We start from the raw sequence: 21498 nt of genomic DNA on the forward strand, positions 1-21498 counted from the left end.
TTTGTCTGCATGAACTGTTGAACACACGTTTCCATCACACATATGCAGTTTTATATGCAGAATGTTGAAAGATGGTTTCTCTCAAACAGTCCTGTTTAATACTCTTTCTCTATACTTAGAAAGGTGAACATTCTTCTGCAGGGACCCTCTCCACACCAGCATTAAATTGTGATGATATTTTGAGACTATATGCTATATATGAGGCTATATGCTATTTCATTACAAATGCATATTCCGGTCTTACTCAAAACTACTCTGATTAACCTTGTTTTGTCCTCTGATTAACCTTGTTTTGACCCTAGGTTGAAAAATACCGAAATTCCGCTTGAAGGTGGAGCTCGAAGGAGTTTTCAAAGATTTTGGCCAAAAGTTTAAATGAATACAGAAATAAGGGTTGGATCTTAACAAAAAAAAGCCATTTGATGTAGTTGTGTTGGGATTTGTGCTTTACACACACAGTCCACATTTTCAGTGTGTTGTCTCCAGACTCCGACCTCTGACCTGGTCAGGGTGTTCAGCCTCTGGCTCTGTGAGAGGAGTGTTGCTGGTTGATATGATGGAGGGATGTCACTCCTGTCAGCAGACCCCAGAGAACAGAGCATGCGTGGCATACTGCCTCACTTCCTCTTCCTGTTTAAGCTCCTCCTCCTCTTTACTCTGGCCATCCTGATTGGTGCATTCACTTGCCCCTCCTACTTCCTGATTGTCCTCTGTAGCCACACCATCTTCTCTTTCATCCAGAGGTTCCGATTGGCTGACTCCCTCTGCACTCTTTGTGCTTTCCTGGTTCTTGCCCTCCTCCTTGATCATCTCTTCTTTTCTTTCGCCTGTCTCTTCCTCCTCCATTTCTCCTTCTCCGTCTGCCTCTTCCTCCTCTTCTTCCTCCCTCTGGGGAGATATTGCCCATCCTGTTTCAGCGTCTTCTGTTCCGCAGTTGAGCGAGTTTCTCTTTGTCCTGTTCAACCGTTTGAAGAGCAGCTTCTGCAACACACACACACACACACACAGACAGACAGACAGACAGACAGACAGACAGACAGAGAGAGAGAGTGTACAGTTAGTCCAAACCTCAGATCCTCCTTTCATTAGATGTCTGTGAAGCTAATATTAGCGCCCAGAGTAGGAATAGAAAGAGTAAATTTGGCTGTGTGCAGTTTCCCCTGGAGACCTCAGAGCCACACACACACAAAAGACACTTCCGCACACAGACACATGCAAATCACAAACAACACAGCACTTCTCTGCACACATTTACAAAACAACTCAAGGTGAGTTATGACAGCAACTGACTGGCTGTAACTGATGTAAATTGGAATTGGTTAGTGTTAGTAGTCCATGCACTGGACTAATGGAGTTGGATGATGGATCACTTACCCGGCGCTCCCTCCTGCGCAGTTGCACGGGCCTCTGCAGGAACAGGATCTGCTTGGTGGCCAGGCTGCCGTCGCTAGGGGACAGAGGGAGGACACAGGAGTCAGCCCAGATTCAGCTGCATCTGGGGCTCGTACAGCTCTAAAACTAGTTCCTGTGAGGTGCAGCACTGGTTTCAATTGGGTGGAAATGTAGCGTGTGTACCATTTGGTCAGCTTTTAGTTGTGTGTGTGTGTGAGAGAGAGAGAGAATTGAGGACTTGAGCTCTACACAACAGCCAGTAGCTGAAGCTATGCAGGTATGGGCTTGGTTAAAACAAAGTCCTTTTAGGCAAGTCCCTCCACTCGGCGGCCATATTGCAATGATTTTTGGGCACTCATCGGGCATCCTATTCGGCAGAAATGTGCGTGTACAGGGCTTCACGACACCAATCTTGCTCCAGCGGCGAGTTCACAACACATGATTGGCACGATGTCTTCACAACACACCATATGATTTGCTCAATGTATTCACATCACACCACATGTTTGGCTCAATGTATTCACATGTCAACGTTTTGCAGAGGAAGGGGTGGGATATGTGTAGACAACGGCATTACAAACTAGCCCCATGCATTTCTATGGAGGATTTTTTGAGTGTTGTCTCCTCATTAGAAAGTCTCTGGTTAAAACACCACTTCCAAGTGGCTGGTGGAAGTGGTGTTGGTAGGCCAGTAGGGGGTATTATTCCCTCTGGTCATAGCTCAAACCCAATGCCCCAGAGCAGTAATGGGGACACTGTGCTGTAGAGATGCTGTCCTTCCAATGAGACCATGCACAGAAATCCTGAACTCACTGAGGTGCAGCACTGGTATCCCATGTCACTCACTGCAGTCAGCAGCCAGACCAACTAAGTAGCTGCTGAAAGTGGTGTAGGTGGGTGGCTTGTGGGTGACAATCTTCCATCAGGCCAAAACAAAAATCCCAGTACCCTATGCTGTCCTAGTTTGATTGATTGATTTCTTCAATGTGTTCTCAGGTGGTGGGGTTCCCCCTCTTCACTGTAAATGTGAAGTTTTGGGCACCTAGAAAAGCCTTGTATGAATGTAACGCATGTGTTAGCCCAGCCTAGTCTTTAGGTTACTACAAATCTAACATCGAACAGCTCTAATGAGGGAAGTGTGTGTGTGTTTGTACCTGTTAGTGCGGATGAGAGGTGTAGGCAGCACACACATCAGCCTCCATCCAAACGGCGCCAAAGATAACAGGAGTGGTGTGTAGTCCACCTTCACTGCTACGCCCTACACACACACACACACACACACACACTGTAAAGACTGCAGTAGAGGTTGTTTGTTATTTTAAAGTAGCTCCTGTTAGTAAGACTCACTTCAATAACTGTCCACTGCTCCACTACTATAGCATCATAGGATGTGGTCACCTCAGCGTCATCTGGGGGGGCCTGGAAAATGAACACCCCCTGAACACTAGAGGGCGCTAGAGAGTGAGAGAGAGAGAGTTGGAGGAGGGAGGGCAGAGACTGTAATGAAGTTAATTGACAGGATCACTAATGTTTCAAACACTTATTACACTGTGGTTGGATGACCACTGGATGGACAGTGTTGCAAGAATCAATAAGGTTTAGTTAACCTAAAAGAAGAGCCCTATGGATTTGTTTTGCTAAGAGAATGCAGCCATAGAATAGAGGGCTCTTCTATTAAGAGATTTATCACTAACTCTTGAGTTAACTTATCCTGTTTGGTCACTTAACTATGTACTGGGAATACTCATACTGTATGTATGCATAAGAGTGTGTTTGGGAGAGTGGTTGGGTACACATCCCACCTGCCTTTATGCCAGGTGCAGGACAAAGCATACGAAGGTAAAGCAAAATAGAATGTCTGCACGCCAGAGTAGCTCCCAAAAACCGGAAACCCCTTGACCTGACAGAGTATTCTTCAGGGTCTTGTTTTGCCTGAAAAAGATCCCGAAGGATCGAAACGTAGCCGTTTTTTACCTAAAGATTGGGAGCTTCTCCGGTGTGCGGACATTCTCATTTGCTTTATGTTGTGTTAGAGCGTGTACCTGTGTCTTCTACAAGGCATAGAAATCCGTCAATCAGGCTGGCCCCATTGAGGAAGTGTTGGTTCATATGATCCAGCCAGTGGGCGTCGACTCCTGTCACAAACCCCGCCTCCCATTGTAGCTGCAGTGGAATCCTGACTGAGTAGAACCTCTGTGAGCCAATCAGATTCTTTGTGTGCCTGTACAACGCAAATAGCTGCACTCCTACAAACAAATACAATGAGGGAATGAATATGAATAGCTGCTCTTTAACTGGCATGAACACACGAGCTAAACAATGCAGTACACAGCCACAGCCACACACACACACACACACACACATTTACAGACCCGGTGTACACAGTCCTACTTACGGTTCTGAGTGTGTGGAGTTTGATGGCAGTCTTCAGGCCGTTTCAGGAGCACATTATTATTGTTGAGTGTGATGTGTGTGTTCTGTGTCTGCTTCTCCTGTGGTGGCTGTGTGTCGTGTGTGTTCTGCTCGTCCCCATCGTCGTCTGGACGGTCTCGTGTGTCCACATCGCTCTGCCCTGGTTTATAACTGTCCAGCTCAGCTGGGCCCGTCTGCCCCACCTCCACCCCAGGAACTCTGCCTCCGCCTCCGCCCAGGCGCATGTCTGGAGACGTGCTCTCTGATTGGTTGGCCTGAGTCTGCTCTGATTGGCTGTGCACAGGGGAGGGGGTGGAGTGAAGAGAGGACAGCTCCTCAGAGTTCCAGTGGCCAGGGAAGCAGGGTCCACCCCCCGGCTGCTGTAGAAGTCCGACCAGTTCCAGACCCTTAGCCGCCTGGTCCTGAACCTACCATGCCCCCCCAGAACCGCAAGAGAACACATCCAACATTAGTCATAACCATAAATATGTCCACAATTAAAGGCAAAACCACAACCAGACCCTTATCAACCTGGTCCTGGTCCCTTCAGTGGACCCCCAGGACCACATAAGAAGATCATATCCAACACCAAAGCCATAACTATGAGAAGAACACATCCAGTAATGCAGCAAGACAAGAACAGCGCTCATCCACCAGTATACCCTACACCAAAACAAACACGTCTAAACACATCCATCATTAAACCTCAAACCACAAAAAAACATATCACACCCATCATTAAAGGCAAACAATAATTAGAAAAGACATCCACTATTACGCCAACGAGGCCTGAAAAAAGCACTCATGTAAACAACAGATGATATATATGCAACATGAGCATACAGAGTTTATAAGAATGTTGGAACAACACTACATCAGTGCACACTGTAGAGGGATTAAATGAACAGGCAGTGCTATTAGATGTTGGCAGTAAGTGTGTTTCCCAGTGGAAATGAGTATTAAGGATAACTATATCTTAGAGGGCCGCTGTGCACACAAGAGATATGGGGGATTTAGTAAGGGTCAAAAGGTTACAGCATCTTTTTTCTTAAAATTCTTTTAAGTTTAGCAGTTTCAAAGTTAAATTGAAAAACATTTGAATATGACCTTTTTCATGTAGTTCTGGAACACTTCTGGGTCGGGAACTTGGTGACCACAGAAACACACGTCTGTCTCCAAGCAACACTCCTGCCTCTTTTCAGAGCTGAGGACAAAACAAAAACAAAAGTTGCATATGATGTTTACTACCACAACATGCACCGTTTTGTCTCTTTGATGGGGACAGACTGCAAAATGTGTGTGTGGCTTTGGTACATCCTGGCTGTATGTGTGTGTGTGTGTGTGTGTGTGTGTGTGTGTGTACCCGTTTGCCTCCTTGATGAGCACAGCCCTGTGCAGGCTGCGGTACATCCTGGCTGCCTCTGGGCTGCAGGAGTGGACGAACGGGTGAACAGCGACCAGCTCATACCCCCGGCCACACCACTCCCTCACCTGCACAGGTAACTCTCTCACCGACGACAGGCAGAGCAGAGACGACACACCTACATCTGAGAGAGGGACAGAGAGGGAGCGATGGAGGGAGAGAGAGAGGGAGAGAAAGAGGGAGAGAGAGAGATGATTGGACAGGTGAAGCTGCACTCCACAAATATCCTCTGACATGAGTGTGCAGACACTCTGTATGTCACATGAAAATGGTAACCAGCAAGCATTTGCTAAATAATGGATTTTATTAAGCGGTGCTGACAAGAATAGAATTGAATCGTAATGTTAGCGGTGGCGGCAAAAGGGTTCTGCAGAGGTGTGCTGTGTTGTTTTGAAAACAATGGAATCAAATGTCGAAAGTGGAGTGTACCAGACTCATGTAGGCGCCTATGCATAGAGGCCTTAATCCTTACTGAGAACAGACTACACAGAAAAGACCACGCACACATGCGTGCATACACACACACACACACACACACACACACAAATACATTAAAGCAACGCCAAAGCACTTTTCCTCTGTAGCATGCACGCTATTTGTTAATCCAGCACCGGCTTTGCAAATAACGATGTCCACAGACAAGGTAGAATATGTTGCATGATTTTATGAAAGTATGATGTATTGCGACATCAGAAGCAAGTCAAATTTGTAGTTTCTTATACCATCTCATTTTCATTCTCATTCCATCGAACTACAGATCCGCTACCCGATCTGGCAAACTTGCATAGTGCGGTTATAGCCGATAGAGGGTTGCGAAGCGAATGCAGAAGTGCCGTTCACTCTGTTACAAGTTGATGAACCACTGAAACGATTTTGGAAACATTATTTTAAGGTACAAAATACTCTTTGGTGTTGCTTTAAATTAAATCTTAATCTTACAAATGACACCTCCAGAGAGGGGGGCAGTGATGGTGGGGGGCGGACAGAGAAAATGAGAAAAACAGAGAGAAGAAAGAAGTGAAAAAGAGACACAGTAAAAAGCCATGAGCAGGAGATGAGATATGATAAAAGGTGTGAGAAACGTCCATATGTTCTCAGCTTTTCTACATTTTTAACCCGCTAGTGTGAGCAGAGCTAAGGTGCGTGCGTGTGTGCATGTGTGCGTGTGCTGAGATGAATTAATTGGCACACAGAAGACTTAAAACAAAGAGGGAAATGAGTTTATGAATTTATGTGTGCATGCGAGAGTGACAGACTCGTATGGCAGAGGGGTTTAACACGTGTAAATCACGGCTTGGCTCGTGTGTATGTGTTCCAATATCTGGAAAATACTCAACTGAAGTAAAACTCACATGCAAAAGTGAGATAAGAGAGACAAGAAATTGTGTGTGTGTGTTTGTGTGTGTGTCGGGTGTGTGTATCTTAGTGTGTGTATGGGGAGTGTGGTGTGTGTGTGTGTGTGTGTGTGTGCATGCGTGAATGTGTGCCTCTACCTTCCTTTCCCAAAAGGAAGTCCAGGAAGTGGTATGTATAGGCCACACCCCCTTGGGAGTGTATTTGCGTCTTTCTCACGGTGGACTGGATTCTGCCTGGACTGATGACATCATCACCAGAACCACTCCCCTTTGGCAGATTGCAGCCCATCACTACAGAGAGAGATGGAGAGAAAGAGGGATGAGAAAGCAGAGAAAGGAAGGAGATGGAGAGGGATGAGAGAGGAGAGAAAGGAAGGAGAGATGGAGAGAAACAGGAAAGAGAGATAGAAAAAGAGTGATGAGAGAGAGGAGACCACTCCCAAATACTCCTCCACAACTAGAGCATAAGTTATCTAGGAACATCAAGTTGGGTTATGAGTGGAATGCAGGTTAGTTTACAGTATGCAATGCATTCCACAAACACACAGCAGACATAATTTTACACACACACACACACACACAAACACACACACACACACACACACACACACACACGCTTCAGAAGTCATTTTACAGACACACACACACACACACACACACGCATCAGAAGTCATTTTACAGACACACACACACAGACACACACACCATTCTACATGTAGGTCACCATAATCTCAGTAAGCTAATCAGGTCCAGCATCAGCAATCAGGACTGTGCTGGACTGAGCAGAGTGCACTGCCCATCACACACACACACACACACACACACACACACACACACACACACACAGTGCACTACCCATCACACGCAGAGTGTCACTGTCAGGTGGGATTTGACACAGATGACAAACTTCAGTCCAACACACCAGCATGGAGAATCAACCTCATTACGGACACATGGACATGCACGCATGCACACACACACACACAAGCAGACACACACACACACACACACACACACACAAGGACATGAGCAGATAGTGTTAAATAGATTTATGAGTGACAGCTTGGGCAAAAAAAATCATTTTGCAGTACTTATACTGCAGTGCATTTAGAACTCACATACTGGCTCACATACTGGCATGAACACACATACACACACACACACACACACACACACACACACACACACACACACACACACACACACACACACAGAGGGTAAAGAGAATGGAGGGGGGGGAGAGCATGGGAGGTGTGATGGCACATGGTGATAGAGGAAAGAGTGGCACATTCATGAAGCTGCGAGAGAATACGATATGGAGAGGAATAGGGAGATACTGAAGTGTGAGAGAAAGTGTGTGTGTGTGTGTGTGTGTGTGAGGGAGAAAGAGAGAGAGAGAAAGATAAAGTACCCTTTGAATTGAATTGAGAGAGAGAGAGAGAGAGTGGTGAACTCACTGCGCACCTGATTCACAGGACATAATTCCTTGTTACCACCAAAACTGTACACAGACAGACAGGCACACTCCAAGGAACTGAAAGGAATACACTTAGAACATCGCACAATGTCCCCCCAACTCATCTGACCCAATCCCTAACGCCTCGAAACCCCTACAGTAACCACACACAACTGCCACCCATTTTATTTTTCCAAAGACAGAAAGATGATATGAATATTTCAGTAGTGTGTGTGTATCCATATTAAACTATATCCCCAGACTGAAAAACACAGACAGATGCAGTGAAAGCAGCAGATTATCATTCCCTCAGGAGACAGGATTCTGGGGTGTATGCACGGGTGGGGTTTATACTACTGACTTATGTGTCCAAAGTAAACCAACACATCCTCCCAAGTGCAGCCTGACAATCTCAACACACATGTGGAGGAAGCTGAACGTGTGTGTGTGTGTGTGTGTTGGAGAGAGGAAGGAAGGAGCCTGACTTACCTTAAGTGTGTGAAAAGAAGACTGAGTGAAGCTGCTGACTGTAGTTCTCTGAGAGTGAGTCCTCGTCTGTTTCACTCCTGTGTCCAGTTCTGCTCCTTCAGCCTCCCCGTCTGCATCTCCCTCTCTCTCCCGCATAACCACTTTCTCAAGCGCATCTCATTTGCACGTTTGTGTTACTAAACTGTGTGTGATGTCTCTCTCCCTGTCTGTTCTCTCTCTCTCTCTCCTTCTCTTTATCTCTCACCCTATCTGTTCTCTCCCTCCCTCTCTCTCTCCTATTCTTGCTCTCTCTCCCTGTCTGTTCTCTCTCTCTCTCTCCTTCTCTTTATCTCTCACCCTATCTGTTCTCTCCCTCCCTCTCTCTCCTATTCTTGCTCTCTCTCACTGTCTGTTCTCTCCGTCCCTCTCTCCCCTCTCTATCTTTCCAGTTCTCTCTTTCCCTCTCTCCATCCCTCCTTCTCTTTATCTCTCTCTCTCTCCCTGTCTGTTCTCTTCCTCCCCCTCTCTCTCCTCCTCACTCATGTAGAGTGAGAAAAGTGATTGTTTCTCTGCCTCTCTTATTGCACTCATCTTACCTTATGTCTCACTAGCAGCTAAACCAAAGGAGAGAAAATGACACATTTGTCTCTCTCTCTCGCTCATGCACACACGCACACACACACACAGACGCACACCCACATACAGGCGCACACACACAAACACGCGTACACACACAAACATGCACACACACGCATGCACACACGCACAAACATACATATACACACGCACACACACTCACTGACACTGTGTACAGAGTGGTAACAGACAGATAAGTAGGGATGGAGTGAGCGAGGTGTGTGTGTGTGTGTGTGCGCGTCTAGGGCTGTTAGTGGGTCAGTGGGAGACAGGGGACGGAGTTCAGATAACTGACAGCTGAAAGCTTTGGTTTGTATTGTTTCACATTATGATGGAGGTGTGTTTGTGTGTTGTGTGAAGTGCCTGCTGGGTGAGGACAGGAGTGTGTGAGTGTGGGTTGTGCGTGAGTGTGTATGAAATGTCATTGTAATGTATTCATATTTAACACGCAGTAGGCGAGACTGATCCATAATTCACAGCAATCTGTCTGAAAGAGCAGTCTGCCCACAAGAGAGGAGAGGCGATGGGACAGGACAACACCAGCGCTCAGAACCGCACCGCACGCACCGGCAGAGGACTGCCCACAGCCCAGGAGCGCTTAGTGTGTGTATGTATGTCTGAGTGTGTGTGAGAGATGGCATCAACAGCCAACATAGCAGGACTGCCCAGTGTGTGTGTGTGTGTGTGAGATGGCATCAACAGCCAACATAGCAGGACCACTCAGTGTGTGTGTGTGTGTGTGTGTGAGAGAGAGACTGCATCAACAACCAACATAGCAGGAGCGCTTTGTGTTATTGCATGTTTGTGAGTGTGTGTGTGCATGCCCGTGTGTGTAAGTGGGCCACTTCATTAACACACTCAGCCAGACAGCAGCATGGAGGATCACCAGACATGGTTAACCTCAGCTCAGGGTTCACACTTTACAAGGCTACTGGCTGTACTCGCCACTTACCCACCTAGCTACGAGTTCTAGCTGTGTGTGTGTGTGTGTGTGTGTGTGGAGTATTTCACAGATAACAAAGCTGACAGAGACAGATTACCTGCATTTATCTACTGAATAGTAATGAATATAATGGCAAATATACAGGAAAAAACAAACAAACAGAAAGTCTTGAGGTGATGGATGACGGAGAAGTGAACGTACCATTCTGGGAAACATGACGGCCCTCTCCCAAATAGTGGATTTTCACCCTACAGCCAGGAAGTCTGTGACTGCTTCTACAGTCCCTCTTCTCCTTCAGGTCTAGATGGTCCACCTCCAGGATGAAAACTACAGTCTCTCTTCTCCTTCAGGTCTAGATGGTCCACCTCCAGGATGAAAACTACAGTCCCTCTTCTCCTTCAGGTCTAGATGGTCCACCTCCAGGATGAAAACTACAGTCTCTCTTCTCCTTCAGGTCTAGATGGTCCACCTCCAGGATGAAAACTAGTCTCTCTTCTCCTTCAGGTCTAGATGGTCCACCTCCAGGATGAAAACTACAGTCTCTCTTCTCCTTCAGGTCTAGATGGTCCACCTCCAGGATGAAAACTAGTCTCTCTTCTCCTTCAGGTCTAGATGGTCCACCTCCAGGATGAAAACTACAGTCTCTCTTCTCCTTCAGGTCTAGATGGTCCACCTCCAGGATGAAAACTTCAGTCTCTCTTCTCCTTCAGGTCTAGATGGTCCACCTCCAGGATGAAAACTGGATCCAGCAGCGCTCCTCTGATTAACAACACACCCACAGCTCCCCTGGGTTCACAGGTAAAATGCCTGTAGGTGGAATCACACAGAGTACGGCTCCCAGGTCCATGATATTCCCTGAAACTGGTGAGCTTCCACATCTCAAGTAGTTTGTTGGTGCGCTCATCCAAGGCAGGTGCTGGATAAAAAGTGCTAGGCTATCAAAAGGAAAAAAGGGTGGAATGTCCGCACACTTGCTCCCATCAGGAATTTTTAATGAATTTCACCAGTATGTTTACACAAAGCATTTGAATTATACTATTGAAACCACTTTGGTGAGATTTTTTTTAAATATAAAATGTTATAAATATTGAAAGCATCTTAAAGTGAAAACAAAGTCCTCTGATTTGCTGAATTAAGCGAATCAAATAATTATTTTAGGCCTATGTTTTAATTCTAGGTTGCCTTGTTAAGAACTGGCTAGGGACAACATATGGCTAACTGTGGCTTATTTTACAGTACCTTGTCTGTTGATTAATGAGCACTGTCCCTATTAAATAAACAAACAATTAAATAAATAAACACAAATTGGCTCAATATTCCTTGAAAAGGTAAATTGAGGTCCACGCTGACATTTACATTGTGGTCCTTGCCTTCTACTTCCAGATTATCACTACAAGACGAGACCCTAGCTGGGCCTTATGCGGGTGACCTGAATCTAGTGAAGTGAATCAAGTTAGGGATGCAAGTTTCTTTCTGCAGATTAACCACCATGACATACATGCAGTGGATTTATTTAATTTGTAGTCATTTGCTGTATAGTTCCCAATAACATCTTTGTTAGCTACTTGTCCCTTGAGTAAAATATTTGTCTTGAGCCTGCAGCTGCATGCTGGCAGTTTTCTGTGACACCTGGCAAATGAGGCTTGCCAGATGACCAAAAGCTCATAAATTATCCAGCACAAAAATTCATCATTTAAAGCAACGTGCCAGCTTTTTGGGTAAATTGATACCACTAGCCTAGCTTAACGTAATTCACTGGAAATGGGTTATACCAGTTTTATATAGCTAGCCCATAGGTAAAAAGGGGCTATAGACTAACTGGTTTAACCCAATTCCAGTGAATTCTTTTGAGAACCACTGTAATAAACACTATCTGTCCCATTTTCAGAGCCCAGATTATTTACATTATATACATTGGCCGTGTAAATATCAAAGACAAACACAATAGTTTTTTTGAGCACATACACAAACAGGACAGCCTGTGGTCTGAGGGAAACTTTGGTGAATTTGAATAAAGTGAACTGAACTGTAATAACAGACAGACACTTTTATCAAGATTATTGACAATTTCCAGACTTTTTCCATTATGCAGTTATCAGTAACAAATGAAGACATGGCCAAATAAAATCAGAGCCTGGTTGCATATTTATTTATTTATTTCTATTCGAGCACAAAACACCAAACAACGTGAACAGGTCACCCAGGGAAGCACACCCAGCCAAATGATCTAGCCGGCCACATGCAGAAACGAACAGGTGGTTTAAAACGGTCGCTTTTAAAAACACTCGATAAAGAGGCTGACAGGAGAGCTGCTAAACTACACCTACTCAGTCACACACTATTGATTTTTATACATATATCTTTTTTTTTTTTTTTACAAACATTATCACTGCAGAAATTATAAGTTAATTATTATTTTTTTCTGTTTTAAATCACTCAAGCAAAAAGATTAAAACTCCAAATGTGAATAAAACTTTTTTCAGTGCAGGCAAAAAATAAACCCCAAAACAAATCAAACACACACAGCAAAAACAAGTGTCAAAAAAAATCAGTGCTGATAGAACACGTGGTTAGTCCTTCATTGCAGTGAATTAAATCGTTCAACAACCCCCCCGCCAAAGCCTTGAATGGAGTGGACCGTTCCAGACTCCCCCAGACAGCTCAAAAATTAATGCAGTGATTGTTCCAGCTCGCTCGCCAACCCCGACAGCGGCCAAACGCCACCAAACAACCGAAGGGACAACTGCAGAGAGTCTAATGATCGAATTGCCTCCGTCTACACTGCACAAACAACACACAGCCCCAGACTAGCAGGAGAAATCACGTGTGTGCGTGATAGGCAAGTTAAAAAATTAACTGATTTACTCAAGTGATTCACCCCCTTATTTGATGCACATAAACACACGACTAAATAAATTTTGCGTATTAAAAAAGAAAATTCACCCAAAACGGTGTCCGAAATGCCAGTGGGGAGCAGTAGCCATTTTCCTGACTACTATTAAATGGTTAATTGATTAATGTTAATTAATGCCTGCCAGTCTGGGCTGAAAAAAAGTTGAACTATATCACAGGAACATACTGAAGTTTCTACATGTGCCAAACGTAAGGACACAGTATCACAAACAAACACACTCCAGTAAAACCCCAAAGGTAACCATGTACATAAAATATAAATATGCAAAAAAATGCATCCCAACCCCTCACTCACGCATGCGCACACACATATACACACTCACACACACACACACACAAAGCACCCCAGGGTGGAGGATGTAGACCCACTGCAGGCTCATGGTAGGGCAGGAGGGTTATAGAATGCCTGTCTCCTGGGCAGTTGAGGTGCAGAACTTGGGAGTCCTACTGATATCAGGAGGTGGAGGTCTCTTGTTCTTTCCTCATTCCTCTTAGGAGCAATGCCACGACAAGAACCCCTGAGAGAAGAGAAAAAAAGAAAAAGAGAAAAAAAAGAGTTTTTTTATTTTTTTTATTTTAACGGCTTATTTGCCATTAACCCCAGAGTCAGGTAAGAGGAGCCACATCATTCTCTTCTGTGTGTGTGCAATAACCCACAGGAAGTGGGGTTAGACCAGTTAGCCTATCGCTCCCTTTTAGCTACAGGCTACTTATAGACTAGTGGTTCTCAAACTTTTTTTGTTATTCCCCACTTTGGAGGTGGGGAATTTTCAAGCCCCACCTGACCCCATCAACCTGGCAAAATGGTAACATACAGTTCCAAGTTGGCCTTTGGAATTAAAATATCTCCACATCATCACACACCCTTCACCATACCTAGAGATTGGCATGGTGTATAGGTTAAATGAAATAACACCATGCCAATTTCTAGGTATGGTGAAGGGTATGTGATGATGTGTGGCTATTTTAATTCCAAAGGCCAAGGGAACTTTATCAGAATGCATAGTATCCTGGATCCATGAAATAACTGGCCTTTAAAAATAATAATCTGCCTGCCTCTATGGGAATTTAACATAGGGGTTCATATACTTATGCCTTCTGTATTTAAAGAACATTTATTTATTTCACAATACATTATTCATTTTCCAAAAGATGATTTTATATTCCTCTTTGTAGTCAACTTTAGCATGGGTTCAAAAATGTATGAGCCTAACTGTATATATTTTGGCCCGCCCCACACTTTAAAAACCACTGCTAGACTAACCAGTCTAACCCACTTCCGGCGAATTATGCTAATCTAAGCGAATCGTGTCAGACTAGGTTATTGCAATATGTATCCTCTTATCTCTGGGGTAACTGCAAATAACCCAGAAGTTGCTGTGTTCCTTTAAAGTGAGTGCAATCATGTGAAGGGTTCTGAGAGTCATCATGCAATACTAGTACCATCACGGAATAGTAAGGCAAGTGTGTTTGTGTGTGTGTGAGAGAGACTAAGGGCGTACTCACACTATACCATCCGTACTGTGCCTGAGTACGTTTGACCCCCAAAGTCCGTATGGTACGCTGATCAGTGCCAGGGCCCAGTTAAAGAGGTGGACTCGGGCACGGTTTAGTTGGACTCGTGCGCGGTACGCATCTAGGATGATCGCAAACGTGTCTGAGTTCAGAATGTGTATTATGACTTGATAATAAAATACTACTCTTCCGTCAACTGCTTGAGTGTAAGGTTGTTATGGTAGTAAAATGTGCTCTCAAGCAAAGACTCTAGAGAGCTTTGTCTCAACCGTGCTCTGGTACGGATCAATAGGCGCAGTGCGAGGCCACAGGGCAGCGATGGAGAGGGGAGGGGCGACAATCGTGCTCTGGCGTAGTACAAGTGAACCGTACCAAGTGTGAGTACGCCGTAAGAGGGAGGAGGAGAGGAGGTCATAAGCATGCTTGCCTGCACAAGTTGATAGTGCTAGAGGGGGCTCAAACTACAGCAACGTCAGTAAAGTCTGCACTCCACAGTCCACATAGTTCTGCAAACACACACACGGTTTGGGCAAATTAACCTCAAGCCCAATCTGCCTCCAGCATTGGCAACAGCAGCTTGACACTACTTTTCTCTTCCTTATGTAGCAATTATGTCTATGAAACTGAAATATATTTTGCCATAACCTTTTCTTAATTGACCGTAAAAACTTAATTTGTAAGCTGCTTTAGATAAAAGCTTCAGATAAATGACTTAATTGCCAGATGCTTACACATGGATTATTCAATGGAGATTTTCACTAAATATTTCTTTTAGCAGTAAGCTTAATGTAAGCATCTATGTATGAGAAATCAGCCCTAAACGACTCAGATCAGCCAGTTTTCCTCCCCCCTCTTTCTCAATACTGCCACCTACAGGTCTGATGAGGCACTACACTGCTCTGACCCCACACATGACTGCTGATGTGATAACTTCAGTTTCAGTCTTCCATCCTCTCACCTGATTGATGAGTCGCGTCCTCTGTTCCCCTGACCAGTGTGGAGAGGCATACTGACACACATACACAAACACCAAATACATTAGAAATGTTTCTTGGAAAATGTTTCTTCCTATAAGTGTTTGAACACGTTCATCACACAAGCATGTTTGCACATCAAAGTTATCGTAAAGTGCATGCTTTCTTCAGATATGATACACTTGTATTTTTAATACAACCAATAGGAAGTGTCAAAATACAGTACAACACTCAAAATTATGAAATCATATAATGGAGTTCAGAGTTATTTAAAAATAAGATTTCTCATCACTGTTTGTGCGAGTGTTTCTCTGTGTGAGTGTGTATGTCTAAGAGTGTTTGTCTGCGTGCGTGCGTGTGTGTGTGTCTGTACCTGATAAGCGCAGGCAGTCTGTGCGTAGCCTACAGGCATCTGAGGGATCATGACTCCAGGCAGACTAGAGTATGGGTAAGGCTGAAAGACACACACTACCAGTTTGATAACATACTCTCACACAAACTGTGACATAGTTACTAAGCACACAGCCGAGGTTGTGTGCGCACTTGTTACTTGATGATCCAATACATTATGATGAAATAGAACAACCCTATTACGATGAGCAATGACTTGATTGATTGCTTAAGCCTTGTTTCAGTAGAGCACAATGGCACGCTGCCACCCACCTGTGCAAAAACAACAACTCACATTACACACAGTAGACAGCTCTGTCATTGCAAGTATATTCCTGAAATTATGAGCTGACGCTGAGCATAGATCCGTGTCAGTATGTGTGTGTACATATGCACGTCAGTGTGTGTATACCAGTAAATGTCAGTGCAAGTATATTCCTATTATGGTTATGGTTATGGATTTAGCAGACGCCTTTGTCCAAGGCGACACATAAATACAAAACATAATAATATTTAAAATTGAACAGGGAACAGATTAGAATGTAGGTCAAATATAATAAGGAGAATAGTTATAATACACAATAATATCAATTCAATCAATATCCTAATAAAAAGCAATGGAAAAAATAGGGGAAAGGCAATAATAAAACAATAATGTCCATTCAATCAATAATATAAAAACAATGACATGCTAAGACTACATTAAGGAGAATATCAATAAAAAACAATAATGTCAAATTAATTAACAGCCCAATTAAAATAAAACATTATTCAAACCATAACACATAAGCGCTTAAACAACTAAGTATATGTTGAATAGGAATGTCTTTAGACCCCTCTTAAACGACCTAAAACTACTACAGGAACGGAGAGCACTGGGCAATTCATTCCACCAACATGGAACCACTGAAGAAAAGAGTCTGGAATTAGACCCAGTTTTCATGACTGGTCGACACAACAGACGCTCACCAGAAGACCGCAGTGGGCGGTTGGGGATGTAAGGCTTGATTATTGAATTAAAATAACTAGGAGCAGATCCAGTTAGTGTCCTATAGGCCAAAGTGAGAGATTTAAATTTAATTCTGGCTACTATAGGGAGCCAATGGAGAGTAACTAGGAGAGGAGTTTACTGTACATGTGTCCTCTTTGGCTGAAAGAAGACCAGGCGTGCTCCAGCATTCTGAATCAGCTGTAATGATCTTGTTACACAAGCGGGTAAGCCAGCTAATAGTGAATTACAATAGTCCAGCTTAGAGATGACCATGGTCTGAACAAGAAGTTGTGTGGAATCTTGTGTCTGAGCATAGCTGTGTGTGTGTGTGTGTGTGTGTGTGTGTGTGTGTGTGTGTGTGTACACACGTTAGTATGAGTATACCTGTAAGTACTGCCCGGCCGCGCTGAGGACCGGAGAGTTCGGAGGGGCGCTGAGAGTTGGGGGGCAACAGCTGCAATAGATGTACTGGGGGGGAGTCATCCATGAAGCACTGCCAACAAGGTGAGACTGCACAGCACCTGTGAAGACCATAACCGACACAGTATTACTGGACACAGATATTTCTGTAGAAAAGTGAGCAGTAATTCGTTTTTCATGAATTGTAAGGGACATTAATCATGACATCAGAATGTGCATTTGTAGGTTAGCTAGTAGAGGAGTAATTTCATGGTCCAATGATATAATACAATTGTTAATACCCACACACATACTGATGAAATATATATATAAGGCATTGGCATAATTAAAACGGCAGATGGCGCTAATATAAAACAAAGATTTTTACTGATGTAGTTCATTCTACACTTCAAACTTCAAATTATGATGCTCACAAATTACGTCCTTGACTGCACACAAAAACTTACGTGAGCTTCTCTCCTTCATGATGGCTGGTCCCAACTTGAGTTTTCGTCCTTTAAAACTGATCTGTTGCTGTGGACAAACAGACAGACACCCTAAAATATGGTATCGAAGCGACTGTGATTTTGATCATACATATAGTGCTATAGGTAACGTTGGCCTATTTCAACTAACGTTAAATAAAGAGAAACGCATTGCTTATCATGATGAAGACGCCAAGTATACTTACTTCAACTATGGTCTGTATATCGACGTCATCATTGAAGTACACAAAGCCATATCTATGAAAGTACAAAAGAAACTTGAGTCGGCACCAGACATGATGGAAACAAACTAGCCACTTTAAGTCAACAGACTTATTGTCTGAACTCACCCTTTGCATATGCCCCCGCGGTATGTTATTATTTTCACTTCTTTTATTGGGCCATATCTGGCAAAGAAGTCCTTTATTTCGTTCTCGTCCACCTATATGATAAAAAAAAATTACTAGCTGTGTCATCAAAACCTCAGACATTCATGGGTTAAATATTTCGCTGTTACTGAACTTAGCATTACCTTCGTGTCGATTCCCCCAACAAAAAGTGTGTTTGGTGTCATTTTGCCTTCGGGTAAAACATATCCATTTGAAAGTTTCAGTGAAGGCCCCATCTGATATCCGTTAACGTTGCGCTGTTTCTGAATATCCTTAGAAAATGGCATTTGAACAAAACGCAAATGTCAAATATAATATAACCACCTAATATCGCAGCTAGGCCTGCTAACAGCAGAGGTCAACCGTGTCTTCAATCAGACAAGAAGTGAAGCCTCTGAAGACTGTCAGGTCATGCACGAGCTACCTAGAATTTTTCGGTCCACTAACTTAAAAGTTCAATTAACGTTGCATAGATAACTGTCACAACTTTAAGCTTACAAAATACTACAGAGGACACGGCTAACTGACATACAAAACAGCATCTCTATAGCATAATGCGGTTCTGGTTATCAAATAACATTCACGAACATTTAACAATTTGTTCTTTCGCTGTTGTGGTATTTGGCGGTATAAGCTTTTCGTTCCTCCTCGTGCTGAATAGATAGCCAGCTAGCTTGCTAACTAGCCTTGTATTTCGCCAGAAGTAAGACAGCTTACCTTCGGTTAGCTTCATTAAGACAAATCACGAATATGCAGGGTTGATAAAAAGTTTTGACAATGATTACAATAGATATTAAATAATTAATTTCAATCAGTAGTAGACCGCTACAGTATTGCCATCACGGGATATATATATATTTTAGCTTCTTAGCTAGACGGGCTTAATAAGTTAACAGGATAGGAAACTGGTCAATTAACGTTAACCTTCATGTTGAACACGAGGCAAGTCAATCTTGCATTCAGCCAAAACGTGGACAACACTAACACAATGGCGTATAAGTTTAGACAACAAGATAAAATACATTTACGTTAACCAGCCAACTTCTAAATTCGAACAAACGGAATTTACTGCGTTTGACCAACCTTTTGTGTTAAAACGAAATACTTAAGTTAGCATTAGTTGAAATGTAACCACTATGGTGCTGGGTGCACTGACTAGCATTGGCTAACGTTAGCATAGTTTACAGTTCCCATCTACTCAAAGTTGCAAGAAAAATCCAAGTAATAGGCTTCTCTAAAAAGCAGCCATGGTGAAATTAGACCAGTTTTCATAATGTTATCCATAATCTTAAACTCAAAGTAAGCGGTATCAATTAACGTTACAGTTAGCTTTTGGCCAAGCATCTATTTTTCTTACCATTTATAAAACAGTTAAAATGACAGAATAATAATGCTTGCGCTACCCTGTTGCTGTCTCTCCCCTCCTTTCCCTCCTCCACTCAACCGGCCTGATCTCCCTTTGGTAAACAAAGCAATTCGAAGCTTCACCACCACGCCCATAGCATGTGCACATCTTGATGTTGTGGAGAGCTATTTCGGGGGGCTTTTACCATAAAACCTGATGTAGTAGTAATATTCATCATACTATTATTACAGAAATATGTTTTATAGGCTGCCGAATGAACATTGCAACGGTTAACCTCTGTTATCCTACTGATCTGTACAGGACAAGAGCAACAGGTTGTAGCCTACAACCCCAACACACAGAAGTTGTAGGGCCTATAAAAGGCAAATAAAAACAGAATGTGACAATCTGCAAATCTTGTATAGCTGAAAAAGGACACAGACAACACATCAAATCTGTGTGGACAAATGATGAAACGATATTGTAATTTCTTAACATGAAATTACAAGGTATTTGGGGATTTCATCATCTACAGTAGCCTACATAATAGGCTATCATTAAAATATTCAGAGAATCCAGAGAAATCTTTGCAAACAAGGGACAGAGCTGAAAAACAATATTGGATGGCAGTGGTGTTTTGAACATGATATGCATGAAAACCAGACCTTTTTCTGTAAAGAAAATCATTGTATGGGCTCAGGAAAACTTTGATAAATTGGCTATGAGCACTCAATTCACAAATGCTAGTGTAAGAAGAAATTGTATTTAGACACAATATAGAAATGCCACAGTCTTTCTTGAGGTTAAAGGTCCTGTGGTTAGTAATCAAAAATTGCAATTCTTTTTAGAAATCATGGACTCCTCTGGGCTAATGAGAAGAGGGACTATCCAATTATCCAACTTTGTAGTGCAGATCAAAACCCAGCATGTGTGGAGGGGCTATGGCAGAATCTTGCACATCTGGTAAGTCACAATCAATTCTAAATGATGTACAGAGTATTTGAGCAATACCGTATTCAGACAATGTCTTTTTCAAGGAAGAATTTGAATAGGGTGCTAAAATGGCCAGTCTGCAGTCCAGACCTGTCAAATTTGGTGCATCATGGTATGAAAAACATGATTAAGAAGACCCCTGACTGTTGAGCAACTGACATTTACAGAATGTTCTAAAATGAAGAAGTGAAGCAGCACAGTGGTAAACATGCCCCATATCCCAACTAAAAACATGTTGCTGGCATCAAATTCAAAATGAACATAGTCTAGACCTATATTTAATGAAATGGTAAAATTTGTCATTATCAACAGATATGTTGTTTAAACAAATATGTTGCAGTAAAATATGGGGTTATGAGATTTGTAGATCACATTCTGTTTTTATTTGCATTTCACACAATGCCCATTTTTTTCTGTGTTGGGGTTGAAAATGATGGAGGTGATGAAGTCTAGTTTTTATTCCACCCATCATCACCAGAGAACATTGTCCATTCACCTTATTCAGGTGGCAGCCAATGTGTAAACCAAAACGAGGCTACAGGGTACATTGACTAAATTATTAACAGATTTTCTTCACTTGCAGATGTATAGAACAATAGGTTTGTGTACCCTGTAGCCTCGTTTTGGTTTACAATGAAGAAGACAAATTGTCCACCTGACTGATTACACCAACCATAACATCTGCACAAATTTAACAGGAGGCCTAATAGATTCTGTGTAAATGTGTTTTTTAATTTATGTACTGCCGCTGATTATTTTATTTTATGAGTAATTGCTGGCTATTTTTTGTCTTGGCTTCAGAAAGTCTCTGATAGCACTTCATTTTCATGATTAGAGAAAAAATTAAGAATAGCCCAACACTAGACAACCAGACATTGAAATGTGTTTTATAATCATAAAGACATTCCTATTCAACATATACTTAGTTGTTTAAGCGCTTATGTGTTATGGTTTATATAATGTTGTTTTATTTTAATTGGGCTGTTAATTAATTTTACATTATTGTTTATTATTGATAT

At 42.9% G+C, this 21498-nt stretch overlaps 2 protein-coding genes across 7 annotated transcripts; both read right to left on the minus strand.

The window, feature by feature from the left end:
- Window positions 1-91: 91 nt before the first annotated feature.
- On the minus strand, window positions 92-6871 carry rftn1a (raftlin, lipid raft linker 1a). Its single transcript, XM_042075698.1, has 9 exons — window positions 6721-6871; window positions 5168-5351; window positions 4912-5008; window positions 3788-4232; window positions 3435-3638; window positions 2740-2846; window positions 2547-2650; window positions 1375-1447; window positions 92-981 (listed from the first exon to the last, which is right to left on the minus strand). The coding sequence occupies exons 1-9, from the start codon at window positions 6869-6871 to the stop codon at window positions 577-579; spliced, it is 1770 nt and encodes a 589-aa protein (XP_041931632.1). The 3' UTR covers window positions 92-576.
- A 5336-nt stretch (window positions 6872-12207) lies between these two features.
- dazl (deleted in azoospermia-like) lies at window positions 12208-19666 on the minus strand. 6 transcript variants are annotated; one of them, XM_042075702.1, is made up of 10 exons: window positions 19545-19666; window positions 18285-18413; window positions 18103-18194; window positions 17959-18010; window positions 17735-17801; window positions 17253-17389; window positions 15861-15941; window positions 15472-15522; window positions 14941-15019; window positions 12208-13516 (listed from the first exon to the last, which is right to left on the minus strand). In XM_042075702.1, the coding sequence occupies exons 2-9, from the start codon at window positions 18375-18377 to the stop codon at window positions 14975-14977; spliced, it is 618 nt and encodes a 205-aa protein (XP_041931636.1). In that variant the 5' UTR covers window positions 18378-18413; window positions 19545-19666; the 3' UTR covers window positions 12208-13516; window positions 14941-14974. The 6 variants fall into 6 exon arrangements, with proteins under 6 accessions (XP_041931636.1, XP_041931634.1, XP_041931639.1 ...); XM_042075700.1 differs by having other exon boundaries at window positions 19499-19620; XM_042075705.1 differs by lacking the exon at window positions 19545-19666 and adding an exon at window positions 19225-19368.
- Window positions 19667-21498: the final 1832 nt, after the last annotated feature.

Source organism: Alosa sapidissima, chromosome 21 (genome assembly GCF_018492685.1).
Source record: "Alosa sapidissima isolate fAloSap1 chromosome 21, fAloSap1.pri, whole genome shotgun sequence".
Classification (NCBI taxonomy): Eukaryota; Metazoa; Chordata; class Actinopteri; order Clupeiformes; family Clupeidae; genus Alosa; species Alosa sapidissima.

Coding starts and splice junctions, on each gene's coding strand:
- rftn1a (XM_042075698.1), bottom strand. CDS start 6,871: ATGGGCTGCAATCTGCCAAAGGGGAGTGGTTCTGGTGATGATGTCATC. Junction 5,009..5,167: donor CTCATCAAGGAGGCAAACGG/GTACACACACAC, acceptor TTTTGTCCTCAG/CTCTGAAAAGAGGCAGGAGT. Junction 982..1,374: donor TGCGCAGGAGGGAGCGCCGG/GTAAGTGATCCA, acceptor TGTGTGTTGCAG/AAGCTGCTCTTCAAACGGTT.
- dazl (XM_042075700.1), bottom strand. Junction 17,802..17,958: donor ATATACAGACCATAGTTGAA/GTAAGTATACTT, acceptor GTTTGTCCACAG/CAACAGATCAGTTTTAAAGG. Junction 15,523..15,860: donor AGACTGCCTGCGCTTATCAG/GTACAGACACAC, acceptor TATGTGTGTCAG/TATGCCTCTCCACACTGGTC.